General features: G+C 32.9%; 2 protein-coding genes across 2 annotated transcripts; one reads left to right on the top strand and one right to left on the bottom strand.

Annotated features, from left to right (window-relative positions):
* The first annotated feature begins 7,832 nt into the window (after nucleotides 1–7,832).
* On the top strand, nucleotides 7,833–11,741 carry LOC139482756 (uncharacterized). The gene is made up of 3 exons (XM_071266826.1): nucleotides 7,833–7,931; nucleotides 8,318–9,035; nucleotides 10,422–11,741. The coding sequence occupies exons 1-3, from the start codon at nucleotides 7,889–7,891 to the stop codon at nucleotides 10,918–10,920; spliced, it is 1,260 nt and encodes a 419-aa protein (XP_071122927.1). The 5' UTR covers nucleotides 7,833–7,888; the 3' UTR covers nucleotides 10,921–11,741.
* Nucleotides 11,742–12,855: 1,114 nt separating this feature from the next.
* LOC139482755 (uncharacterized) lies at nucleotides 12,856–14,579 on the bottom strand. The gene is made up of 2 exons (XM_071266825.1): nucleotides 14,313–14,579; nucleotides 12,856–13,670 (listed from the first exon to the last, which is right to left on the bottom strand). Exons 1-2 carry the CDS (start codon nucleotides 14,574–14,576, stop codon nucleotides 12,987–12,989), a joined length of 948 nt encoding a protein of 315 aa, XP_071122926.1. The 5' UTR covers nucleotides 14,577–14,579; the 3' UTR covers nucleotides 12,856–12,986.
* Nucleotides 14,580–14,815: the final 236 nt, after the last annotated feature.

The raw sequence follows: 14,815 nt of genomic DNA, 5'->3' as shown, positions 1-14,815 counted from the left end.
TCATGGAACCCGAGAACATTACCAGTTTATCACCTGCAAGTGACGTCATTGAAAAAGTATTATTCAACTCACTCCAAAGATTAGATGTTCAACAATCAACAGAACGTTTTTTTGTAATTATTTTATTTTTGATGATGAAACATGTGAAATTACATACTACAGTATTCGATACACATTTTAAAAATAAAGTAATACTTGATAAATCAATTAAGTCATATGGATATAATAAGATATAGATATAAATATTACAAAAAGATTTTGTTAATTAATCAAATAAATTAAATAAAAGCTGCTTCTAACAAATGCCATTTCTGATCCATTTTTACTTTTTGTACAGGGGTTAAGAAACATACAGAGTATTTTTCTATATTAATCCAATATTTTAAATATTCTACCCCACCACATTTTGTGGGGGATATGTTCTTACATCTACATTTGTATATATAATATTTGAAATACAACAAAATATTGTTAACTATTTTACTGTTGACAAAATCCTCAGACACACCTAAAATGACTTCTTTTGCACTGAAAGGCAGGAGAATGCCATAATTTTTAATCCAATCTATAACGGATAGCCAGAAGTTTTGTGATACATTACATTCCCAAAAAATGTGAAAAATATTTTCTTTAATTTCTGAACAAAAAGTACAAAGTTCAGTTTCTTTTAATTTACATTTCAATAAAAATGAATTACATGGTAGAATCCTATGAACAATCTTAAATTGGAAGTTTTGCAAAAAAGAGTTTCTGGTTATGATGAAGGGCATGGAATAAATAGCATTCCAATCCTCAATCTGCATATTTAAATCTCTATCCCATTTTTCACGGGAAGATAAAGATAACACTTTATTATCCTCCAAAAATAATGTATAGAAAAATTTACAAGATTTTGGTTCCTTTTTAACTTTATCTATTAATTTATTTTCAATATTTTCCAGTTTTGAACTACCTTCTATTATACTTTTCCATCTCTTTGGAATCGCACTTAAAATACTATAAAATTCTACAAAATTAGTATTGATATCATATTTTTTTTTAAATTCATCATATGAGAATAATGTATTATTATCTGACATAAGATCATTAATGAAGAATATACTATTTTCAACATATTTGAACCTCAAAATCATATTGCCATCTATTTTGATGTTTGGATTCAGCCATATGGACTGGGTCAAAATTTCAGTATTGTTTTCAGCTTTAAGCTTATTTTTTAACTTGGAAAAATTTACCAGGATATCATGCCAAAATGGATTAACTTTTTCTGCTAAATAAAGTAAACCTTCCTGACTTAAGTGTAAAATCTTGTCCCCCCCAAATTTTTGTATATAACTAAGTAGCAAGACTTTCCAAGGAGAGTAGTTTTGGGGATCTAATAATTTATACAGCCAAGACATTTTTACACTATAGCAAAAATAATAAATATTGGGCATCTTAAGACCACCATCACAGTGTTCGGACATTATCACTGCCCTTTTCACTTTATCAGGTTTTCCTTTCCATAAAAAGTTAAAAAATATATTCTGAATCTCCCTCAAAACCCCTTCTGGGGGGTTAGGAAGGACAGTCAGAACTTGGACCAAAATGGGAAGTGCTAAAGTCTTAATAACTACAACCCTCCCAATATATGTCAGTTCTCTATAAGCCCAAGTATTGAGTAATGACTTGATACTGTTTATCTTGGCTGTAAAATTACATAGAGTTTTATCCATTTTAGCAAGTTCAAACCATATACCTAGTAGTTTAAACCTCCCAGAATGGTTCCAAACAAGATTTTTTTCTGGTAAAAGTTTTTCCAAACTACCCTTTTTTGACCCAATCCATACGGCTTCGGTTTTGTCAACATTACACCTAAGTCCAGCACATTCTGAAAATTTATCAAACAAGTATAAACACTGATTTAGGGATTTTTGGTTACCATCCAGGACTACGGAAGAATCATCAGCGTATTGACTCAACAGAAATTCAGAGTCATTAATTGTTACACCTGCAACCTCAGGGTCATTTTTAATAGCTGCACTTAGTAATTCTAGCACTAAAATAAATAGGTAAGGAGACAGAGGATCCCCTTGACGGACCCCCCTTTTTAATGAAAAAAATTCTGAAATATAACCATTATTCAACACAGCACTAGGAGCATCACAGTAGCAAGCCTTAATCCAATTTATAAATGTATGGTCAAATCCATAAAACTGCAAAGCCTCATATATGAAAGACCATTCGACTGTGTCGAAAGCTTTTTCAAAATCGACTAAAAGTAAAAGTCCAGGAATGTCGTCTTCTTCCATCTTTTCCATTAGATCATAAATAAATCTAGTACATTCGCCAATATACCTACCTTTAAGAAAACCTTTTTGTGTTTGACTAATTATATTTACCAAGACCTTTTTTAAATCTATTTGCTAGACTGGCTGTAGCTATCTTATAGTCTACACACAGCAGTGTGATAGGTCGCCAGTTCTTAAGATAAAACTTTAACTTACCCTCTTTTGGTATACAGGTAATGAGTCCCTGTCTTTGAGTGATAGAGAACTTTCCATACTCTAAAGCCTCATTTAAACATCTTACTAGTGGAAATTTAATATCATTCCAGAAAAATTTATAAAACTCAACAGTGAATCCATCTATACCAGGTGATTTAGAGTTCTTCATATGTTTAAGAGAAGACAGACATTCCTGTACTGATAAAGGTCCTTCACATGATTTCACCTCTTCCTCAATAGGTTTTGTAATAAAAGGATTGTCATGCTGAAGAAATGTGCTCCTGTGAGTCTCAAGTAACAATGGGTTAGAACTAGTATACAATTTTTTATAAAATTGTTTTTGTTCATTTCTAATAATACATGGATCCGTTATCTCAGATTCGTCCTCCAGAATAAGTTTGGGAATAATTTTTTCTGTATAATGTTTTTTTTCCAAATTACAAAAATAGTTACTTCCCTTTTCCCCCTCTACTTGCCATCTTGCCTTTGCTCTTGTAATTATCCCTTTAACATTTTTTTCTCTTATTACTTTTAATTCTAGTTCCAACCCTTCCCTTTCTTGTTGTACTGATGGCAAGTTATTCTCTATGAGTTTTTTATCTAATAATGATATCTTGTATAATAATTCTTTTTCTTTATTATTTTGTTCCTTCTTCCGGAAAGACGAAAATGAGATTGCAGATCCACGAACTTTCAACTTAATCATATCCCATAAAAGCTGATAGCTTATATTAAACTGTTTGTCCTCTGTCTCAATATCAATAGATGGATCAGACTCATATTCTTCAATGACAGTTTTGATATCCCCTTTAACTTTTTCAATAAACTCAGTTTCCTTCAAAAGACTGTTATTAAATTTCCATGTACCCTTCCCTCTAATTTGGCTTGAAAATTTTAAATCAATAAGTACTGGAGAATGATCCGATCTATAACTAATTCCTATATCTGATGAAGTTACAAATGCTTCTATATCAGAGGTAATCATGAAGTAGTCCAAACGACTTTGTTTGCGATTTGGACCCCTCCATGAGTACCTCTTTTCAAAAGGGTGTTGCAGGCGCCATATATCTAATAAATCAAGGTCATGCATAACCTCATGTATCTTAGCTTTTGACTGGGGGTTATTTTCATTTCTATAATATAATGTGTCCATCTCATAATCTTGAACAACATTCCAATCTCCCACGACTACAATTGACGAGTTGCCAAAGTGGGATATTTTGTTTTTTATGTTGTCAAAAAAGGCTGGTTCATCATTATTCGGTCCATATATTGCTGCCAAAGTTATACGATAGTCCTGAATGGTGATATCTAATATAACAAAATTACCAGACAAGTCTATGGTTTCTCCATGGATTTTAAATTCAAAAGTATTTCTGAAAAGAACAGCTACCCCTCTACTTTTACTAGAAAAAGAACTAAATTTCCCCACATATCCCCATTCATGCAGCCATTGTTTTTCTTTTTCAGATGTGCTATGGGTGTCTATTAATATAATTATATCATATAAGTCCTTATATTTTGTAAATATATCAATTCTTTTAACTGTTTCTGATAAACCCCTGCAGTTTACACTACCAATAGTTATAGTCGACATAATATTATCAAGTGGTTAAACAAGAATAGCTTAAATAATAATAAATATAAATATCTATAAGCCCAATATATCCAAGCAGTATCAACAAACCATACACATGTGCATCTATACGTAAAAGTGTTTTCCCAATGTTTCAATTTTTTACTTAGAGTTACCCCCAACCCCCCCCCCCCCCCCCAAAAAAAGTGTCGAGAGCATCATAGTATAAATAAAATGAGCAAATATTTTTGTGCTAAAGTAAAACTGAAAGATATATCAAAAAAGTTCTGTGAAACTTCATTTGTACCTCAATTTGCACGTTTTAATTTTAAATTTGTGTATTGTTCGTTTTTAAGAGAGACAAATTGTCAGACAATGTATACCAAAGAATAGCATATATAATAATAAAAGTCAATATGCTAATTTATAATCCCCATGCTAAATAAAAGAAAGTAAAGTAACGAAAAAAAGAAAAAAAAACCAAACATAATAACAACAGAGCATTTTTATCAACACAGGTACATGCACTAATACAATTGAAGAAAAAAGAAAAAAAAAAACAAATAAAAATATACACATACATAAACATGCACCTTTAAATCCTGATACACGAAACAACCATCTTTTATATACAATTGAATTAAAATTGCTGACCCCATCTTAACTGTACATGTACATGCATCTCTCATCAGCTCATTTCAGTGTTACATGTACATGTATATTGTTTTTATCCAGAGTGAAACTAACACTTAAACATTTATTGTATGATAATCAACAGAACTTATTAAACAGTTTTTTCAGCAGAATTCTGAGATGAATAAGAAAACTTTGCTTAATTCATTACTACAAGAGGACAACTTATTAAACATCTACCACATTTTTGATAATAGTGATACCATTACGGCATGCCAGAGATATGAGATGGTATTAAAAAACTTTGTTAAAGTATCAAGGTCAGACAAACTATGTCTTCTAGACACACTTTTTAAAACTGTATGTGCTGAAAATGGGATAAAACAACCACCAGAGAAATTTCCAAGCCTATCACTGAAATCAATGGATATACTGCAGAAGAAAGAGAAACCAAATGTGCTACTAGATTTTGCCAAATGTCTCGGCACCACAAGACCAGAATCTGATAGTCCACTTATGCCAGTTGACAGGATGCCCTTTGGTTTGATTCAGTATCAGTTGCAGTTTTTCAGTAATTCAAATACAAAGAAGGTAATTATCTTAATTAAATTTTCAATTATTTTTTTTCGTACATGAATTGTTTAAATAGAAGATGTTAATATTCCAGAAGTTCAGCTGTCAGAAGCTAAAATTTATTAGTTGGTTGTAACAATATTTTATATTTTCTCAAATGTATATATTGCAATTGATTAATAATTATGAATGGTTTATTAATCCTTTAAATTGATAAACATGGAGTAGGTATATGAGAATATCTATTTAGAATGTCACAAGTACATGTATCATTTAAGAAGCCAATATGTACACCAGGTAAATTGATTTTTTCAAATTGTATCTTAAACTGTGTGTTGACGTTACATACAATACATTTATTTAAAAAAAATCATACATACCTTGTACCATGAATATTGTATTCTATACATTACAATATTTCAGATATCAATACCTGATGATTATTATCAATGGTTGGAAACCTTAGATGCAGAATTTGAAGACAGACTAGGTCGTTTGATTAGAGGACCAATGTGGAGTGGCCTTCCTTCTTCAGATGTTGGTGATCCACTGAAGGTATACATTATTTCATTTCTTTCACTAAAACTACATGTAATATCCAAATTCATGTCGTATTTTTGTGAGTCATACAAGTTTGAGAACGAGTTATTAAAAACAATGTTGACTCTTTGGTAAGCTTGTATATATATATATATATATATGTATAAAGACTATGTATTAATATTTTAGAAACGAATATCGTGAATATTTTTATTTTATATTGATTTAAAAAAAATATATTATAATATATCAATTAATCTTAATTTGAAGTTTTTCAACTAAAATTTGTTTTGCTAACATTTATTTACTCAGTCGGATTTTGTCAGCCTAGTCACATCAAACGAATAAGGTAACTAAATTATGGTCTTTTATTTGAAATAGGCACGTGTCAATATCGCAGCTGTGAGCAAGAGAACAATTCAGAGAAGAACTTCCACCTCAGAATTTACCACCACCCCGAAAATACAGGTATATTTGTAATTCACAAGGAACATAATACCTTTTTCACCACTACATTGATAAATAAATTGTAGTGGAATGTGAAAGAGACAACAACAACTATATATATATTTATATAGAGAGAGAAAGCGAGAAGTTGAAGCTATGTCAATGAGGCATCAACCAAACAACGCAATACATAATCTAGAAGTCAACAAACATACTGTCGTCAACAGTAGTTTTGTTTAGACACTAATTACATGATTCAGTAATACCAATGTTGAAAAAAAAATGTTAATAAAGAAACAGCCCAACAAAGCTCAGCTGCTTTGTCTTGACTTACATTTTATGAATGTTACATACATTTACAATTTGTTTATCTGTGGTTATTCAGTTCTGAGGTTTTATGAACCATTCAAAATTTAAACTGGCCAATTAAAAATGCCTTTGTCAAAAGCATGATACAGAAGTATTTGGTAACATTCGAAATTCAATATATAATGTTCTTGTTTTTCTCTTTTAGACTCCGGTAGTAAAATCTATTACTGAAAGTAATCCAAATGGGCGGTTTTGGCTAAAGCTAGATGGAACCGATGTTAAAGAGTCCTTACAACATTCAGTAAAAGATATTTGGAATGGGGATGTTGACCTAAATGATGGGCAGCTGGAGGTTTTACGTACGGAATACCAATCTAGACTCGCCTGGATAAACTCTGTACATTCCACCACTGAAGAAGACCTCAAAACTTGTTTAGAAACAGGCTTGGTAAATTTAGAGCTGGATGAGAAGTTTCTTCAAGATGCATTTAAGAAGGCAACAGACGACTTTAGAAAGAGAATGAATCAAAAAACTGCAAATTCAGAAACGCTGAAAGGCCTGAACTGGGAAGTTGTAGAATGTAACACTCTGTTGCAGCAGTGCTTGGCATTCATGTCCACGTTTAAAAGTGATTCAGTCTCTAGAGCAGCTATTAAGTCAACAAGTCAGGAATACCAGATATATTTGAAGAACCTATTCAAGAAAAAGAGGACAGCAGCAACCCACATACTCGTTATTGCCATTTCTGATGAACAGAGGAACGTAAAGCCCTATGCGTTACCAATCCAGTACCTACCTTACAGATCTCTGAGAGACCAATATGTCAGAGACATAACAGCACCAATTAAAGATGCTTTAACACAGGCTGGAATTCATGTTGTTGGTAAGTTAAAATAATTTTAATTGTAGAAATTTGTTTTATATATTAAAGATACTGAAAAAATATTATTTAGATAGACAAAAATCATATGACCAAACATTTTATATGAAGATATGCTTCACTAAACTGTTCTTATTACTTTGAGCCCTAAAGACATCTTTACACACAGCTTTACTTTTGCATTTAGTGGCAGTAGACGCCTTCTGAAATTTTGGAACTACAATGTACTTTCTTGTATTCCCTATTATATATTAGCCAAGTTTCTATGTTTATATATGATATGTTTATTGAAAATACAATTTACAAGGACTATTTTATTTAACCTGACATCTTTTTCAGGTCTAGTAACTGATGGAGAATTCAATTCTCTTAGGACACACGGAGACACTGGCCCTCTTCACACTTGGCAACTAGTTCATGACTCCAAAGAAGTTGTCCGAAAAATGTCAAAAGCAACATTGGAATCCATGCTTACCTATGCTGGTGGTATGTATTATATTTTTAGAATAATAAAAATAAATAAGCAGATGTGGTATGATTGCCAATAAGACGGCTCTTAACTAGAGACTAAATGACACAGAAAGTAATCATACAGCCTTTAACACTGAGCAAAACCCATACCTCATAGTTACACATGTTTATTATACATTTACTTATGTACATTGTCTAACATATTTTGGACCTCAATTATTGTTTGGTTAAGATTTGAAATTATTTTTAACTAAGAAACCATAACTATCATTTAAATTGCAACAAATTTTTGTTATTAATGTATTGTGTGATGATTCATATTATTTTGGTTTCTTTTACATGCTTTATGAAATATTTGGATTTGTGCCAAACATTTATATTTCTTCTATTTTTTTTTATAGATGACGATAATGGCATCCCATTTGCCGAGTTACCAAATAATTATATACCATCACATGTTTTAGTGGACATTGTTGACATGTTAAATGATGGTCTTACTTTTGAAGACAGCATTGTTTATTTGCGTGGTAAACTAGTATCAGAGGGGTACACACCATATCCATTCCGCAAAGATACACCAGAATCCTCCATTGATAGATTAAGAAGTTTAGTATCAACATACGTTTATAGACATACTATCACCACTTTGAGATCAGAGGGGAGAGATTTCTCTCAACACTTGTATGTGCCAGAAATTGATAAGACAACGTGCCAACAGTATCATGAGAGAGGTGACCATAATCATATTTTGAAACGCATAGCTACATCCACAAGGGAATGTCGATATCAAGAACTGGACCCAGAGGCCTTCGACAAGGCATTGTTAGATCCAAGAGCAGGTCTTTCTCATGCTGCACTTACTGGACAGAGACCCCAGTCCGTAGAGGATGCAGAAAAGCTGTTGTCTTACCATGTAGCAGCCAGTATGCAGCGCAATGGATTTGACTGTGAGGCTGAATATGTTTCAACTGTGGCTGCTTGGCATGAAGCTTCAGATGGAAGAGGAATGGGACAACTGAGACGTTGCAAGGCAAATTACCAAATGTTAAACTACATCGTAGCAGACCTTATGCCGTGGTACCAGGAGAACTATGACTTCACATATATCGATGTCAACCGGTAAGTGTGATAGCTCAAGCATGATGTTATTTTCTTAGCAGTGTTAATCTTTACTTATTTGTAAAGTTGGTTTCATAAATACAAAGCTAATAATGAGACAATATAATGTTAAATTGCAAATAAATTGATTGGTATTTGCTTATCATGTCCAGTGAAAAATATTTCATAAAATTGAGAATGGAAATGGGGAATGTGCCAAAGAGACAACAACCCGACCAAATAAAAAACAACAGCAGAGGGTCACCAATAGGTCTTCAATGTAGCGAGAAATTCCCGCACCCGGAGGCGTCCTTCAGCTGGCCCCTAAACAAATATATACTAGTCCAGTGATAATGAACGCCATACTAATTTCCAAATTGTACACAAGAAACTAAAATTAAAATAATACAAGACTAACAAAGGCCAGAGGCTCCTGACTTGGGACAGGCGCAAAAATGCGGCGGGGTTAAACATGTTTGTGAGATCTCAACCCTCCCCCTATACCTCTAACCAATGTAGTAAAGTAAACGCATAACAATACGCACATTAAAATTCAGTTCAAAAGAAATCCGAGTCTGATGTCAGAAGATGTAACCAAAGAAAATAAACAAAATGACAATAATACATAAATAACTTTGAGATCAGAGGGGAGAGATTTCTCTCAACACTTGTATGTGCCAGAAATTGATAAGACAACGTGCCAACAGTATCATGAGAGAGGTGACCATAATCATATTTTGAAACGCATAGCTACATCCACAAGGGAATGTCGATATCAAGAACTGGACCCAGAGGCCTTCGACAAGGCATTGTTAGATCCAAGAGCAGGTCTTTCTCATGCTGCACTTACTGGACAGAGACCCCAGTCCGTAGAGGATGCAGAAAAGCTGTTGTCTTACCATGTAGCAGCCAGTATGCAGCGCAATGGATTTGACTGTGAGGCTGAATATGTTTCAACTGTGGCTGCTTGGCATGAAGCTTCAGATGGAATGCATGTTCATTATATTATTGTTAATAAAGGTTTTGTTTCTTATAGTGAAACCTATTACTTACAATATATGTTAAAGCGGCAGCATATTGCAAAAAAAATAATTTAGAACCAAAACTTGCCGAGTCAATGGATTATATATAAAACATGGAAAAGGCCAAATAAAAACACCAGCAATACCTTGACTAAAGTAATAGCAGTCCACAAAAACATATGTACAATATCATGATTATTGCTTGTGTTACATGCATATATATATAATATACCTTTTTGAGAAGGGAAATTGGGAATGTGTCAAAGAGACAACAACCAGACCATAAAGCAAACAACAGCCAAAGGCCACCAATAGGTGTTGCTTAAATTACATATGTATTGAATGTATTATATACTGTGTTCTTACCTACTTCATTTTATTTCAGACCAATGGATAATATAAGAGGATTTACTAGAGAGACTTTTGTGGAAATCACAACCAACATTGAAAGCCAGGAAGAGAGACGCCTACAAAATACTGAACTTGGATACCCTGAGCACCCCAGGGCAGCTACAACTGATGATGTTGAATGTTTTTTTAGTTTGACAAGAAGACAGATCGGTGACACTTTTACATTATTAGAATTCCAAAACCAATGGGCCAAAATAGTGAGAGAATTTTGCAAACGTTTGGACCCTGAGCTTCCTTTTCATTACTGGACCAGAAATGAAAAGTTTAGAACAGAAGAATCATGTTTCGATGATGATACAGATAGGAAAAGACTTCACACTGTACGGAACACCCAAAGGGAAGATTGTTCCATTTTCACATCAGGAAGGGCCTTCCTGCCAGCCAGAAACAAGCAAAGCATAAGACAACGTTTGTTTCGTGTTGATGTTGGTTTACCCCCAGTACCTGACAACATGCAGCCTGGAAGAAGTTAATATTTTCTGTGTTGTTTCAGTGTTGTATCTGTAAATTTTTATCATCAGAATTCCATGTGATGTTTTTATAAATGTGTAACTGTCTGTAATGTAAAATAGAGCAATATTGTTTTTAAGATAATTAAATAGTATGTGATAAAAAAAAACTTATGTTTTACCGTGATAGCTTTAAATCATTGATAAAGTGCAATTATATCTTGTTACAATAGAAACAATATAAATGTTTATAATTAGATGATACGTGTTCTGTGATAGTCAAGGAAAACCTAGTCACCATATGAGTTTCTGTACATTTGATAATTTTTTTTTATTTCATTAAGCCACCTTATTTTTTCATGAAGACCCCATGCCCATGATACCAGTAGTTCACTTAGATTTAATTGTAAAATGATCTTATTCCATGAAGTCCCCAATACTATGGTTAATTCATGTACAAATGTACATAGATTTAATAGAAAAATTATTTAATCATGTCATAATAAAGTCATCATATAGACTAGTTTCTGTACAAAGTATTGTTAGAATTTTTTTTGTGAGATCAATAGTGCATAATGAGATTTTATAGGAATTAGTCTTTTTAATTTGTGATATCACCATACTAGTGCATATATATAGAGAGAGGATAACTGTTTTTTATGATGATCGTGTTTATTTTGTCACGTGAATTAAAAGATAAAATATTTGTATGAGATAACCATAATAGTGCATGAAGAGATTTGATAAATGTTTTGTACGAGATAACTATAATAGTGCGTGAAGAGATTTGAAAAGAATATGATTAATTTTGAGATATTACTAATATAGTTTATATTGAGATTGAAATCACCATACTAGTTCATGTACATATTCTCATTATTGTTGATAATAAATTTCTTCAAATATAATCCAGTGGTGTTTTTTTGGTATGATACAGCAACAACAAATGGAAGTTTATTTGACCTTGACTGGCTATACACCCCTTGCACGGTTGTTTGAAAGAGCATTCATTCCTTATCTTGGTTGTGTATGCATTTACAATGTAAACAGTTGCTTATTCCATCTTTTTTTGTGTTTAACGCAATATTGGCTATTTTAGTGGTCAGATTTTATTATTAGAGGAAGATTTGACTGCCCGAATAGACCACCGACCCTGGTCAAGAACCTACAATGCTTTATGCATAAGATTTAAGGTGCGAGTACCTGTCTAGTGCAGGGTTTGAACTGTTTGACTGCCTCAAGACAAGTTTACAAATTGTGTGCTTAAATTGCTTTCTTACAATATGACCACAAAATAACGACACTAGTGCTGAACAACTTGTTTTATCTTGTCAGACTTTTCAAAGTGCCTATAGCAAATTAGGATCCAATAGATCAGTCCATCTTTTTTTGTATGATTCATTTTTTTTTACTTAATCAGACTGGTTGTTTTTTCATTTGAATTGTTGTACGTTATACCACATCAGGACTTGAAATAACTCCGTGGCTATACATTTATAAATATTGGTTGTGTGCTCATTGTTGATGTTGGTTAAATAAGAGAGTTTCTAATAGTCACATCATTTGAATTCTGGTTGAAAATTTCTCATTGGCAATCATATCATGCGGTTTCACACCCCATAATTTTGTAATAAAAATTCACTTACAAAAAAATGTACAAGTACAACAGATACGTCACAACCTGAAAAATTGATGCAAAAAAGAATTAAGACCAAACAATCAAAATCAAAACAGTCAGTTACAAGTCTAGACAGACTGCTTAAAAAGAGCCACTTCTGTTTCTAGAACCTGATTTTAAAACCATTTATACTTCCGTCATTGATGCATGAAATCTACATAATAAAATACAGAAAGCCTTAAACAACACTCCACTTGAACATAAATCTATTTGTACAAACAAATCAATCACATGAATCATATGCACACACAATGGGTTGAAAATAGAAGCAAAAATTTGTAAAGTCAACATAAATCTTTATTACAAATACAAATATATATATATATATAAACATTGATCATCTTGAGCAAGACAAGAGATATTTCATGAACATTTAGAAATGTCCCATATACATGACATACAGTACAGTTGATCAGAACTCAGAGTTGTACATATTGTCCTGTGCATCTGATAGCCACTTGCCCGTCTTACATAGCAACAAAGAACCTCTTAACTTTCTTTCATTAATGTTTTTCACAAACCATGAGGTAACATGTTTAACTGTAGTTTTCACTAGTTCATTTTTCTTCATTGCTGCTGCAACCTTGGGGATATGCTGAAGTCCTACATAACCTAGGGGGTGTAGCTGACCATCAATGTTTGCCTTGATTACAATAGCGTTTTTGTCTTTTGGGTTATCTGTCTCACGTGACAGTTCAACTAAAACTTCTTTTTTCAATCTAATGGAGGTACGTGCAAATTTTAGATTGTTCTGGTACTCCTCACCATATGTTGAACCTTTGATTGGTATTGTAACTGTGTACTGAACAGTGTCTACTTTAACTTTATCGTCCATGTTGACAGCTACAGGCATACACATACTTTTACTCTGATCTTGTTGATCTGTTGAAGTTGTTGAGAAAATACTTGTTCCGCGTACACATGAACAGTTTAAATCTTCATAATCACAAACTGGCATTCCTGGCAGGTCGACTGCATTGCAATGGTCTGGTTGGGATCTCAGCTGAGCTCCAGGAATCATAACAAAGGACCAAATAAGCACAGCCAATGAATCTGTCCCATCACTGAAAACTTTAGAAACTGCATCTTTGTTGAACTGAAACAAAATTAAAATTTCATATAATAGTTGCTTTATATTGTCTTATTGATATAAATATTCTATCGTATCATAACTCGATATGGTTTTAGTATATAATTAATAACCAAGACATTAAATAACTAAAACCTAACAACTATATCAGTGGCGGATCCAGAGGGAGTTTTAACCCCCTTTTTCTTGGATGATCAATGCATTTAAATGAGGACTTATAATTGGACCCCCCGTTTTTTGACATGGCTGTGTACAACAATGACACGGGCAAAAACAAAAATAGTTCATCATGTGCGTGTTTAATGTTACTATTAGTGTGTTTTTTCTATTGTATGTGGTCTTTTGAAAATGATTTGGTCCGTCATGTCTGTGTATTAAAACAATTAATGACTACTGGTTGGTATCTCAGGAACAACAAACTTGCTATTACCCTGAAACTCTATCAATAGGAGTACAATGTTACTTGCAAAAACGATATGTACAATAAATTGATGGCTCTATATAATTTAATAAAAATTAAGTTCAATGTTGACTTCCCAACTCGGTCCTTTCATTAAATTAATTCATGCCGTCGAGGCATTGAAAGACGTTTTGTATATCAGGGTCAAAACGATTTATAAATAAACATAGATAGTAACAAAATAATACCTTAAAATCACATGAGTTAGTGATGAGCAGTAACTGTGGTGGGGGTTGGTTGTACAACGACGTCAGACAACTGCTATCCGCCATCAACACTCGTCGTCTTATCAATGGTTTATCTGCTGGACTGATATGAGCAACCCGTGCATTTACTTGCACAGATGGACAGTCTCTCATTGACACACTGTATTTATCTTTTTCTATGCAGAAAAGCCATATATTTGAAGAAATTAAACAGACGCTTTTTGATGTGACCACTTCGACTTCCATTTTGTTAATGAACCGTAAACTTCCGGTGATCGATAATATAATCCGTTTCTGCGTGCCGTGTGCAAAGTGTCGTCCCTCCTCTGCGTCATTACCAGTGAGTGGTAATTAACAAAGGTTATATTGTTCTATCATTTTATCGTAACTTTTCCTTACTGTTATTCCTTGATGTGTTTTAGTCTCTCAATTGTTTGACATATTTGATAAATCTTTACGAGTTAATTGCAATGTGTATAAACACA

The sequence above is a fragment of the Mytilus edulis genome, chromosome 7 (genome assembly GCF_963676685.1).
Source record: "Mytilus edulis chromosome 7, xbMytEdul2.2, whole genome shotgun sequence".
Taxonomy (NCBI): domain Eukaryota; kingdom Metazoa; phylum Mollusca; class Bivalvia; order Mytilida; family Mytilidae; genus Mytilus; species Mytilus edulis.
This window is presented reverse-complemented; position numbering and strand designations above follow the sequence as displayed.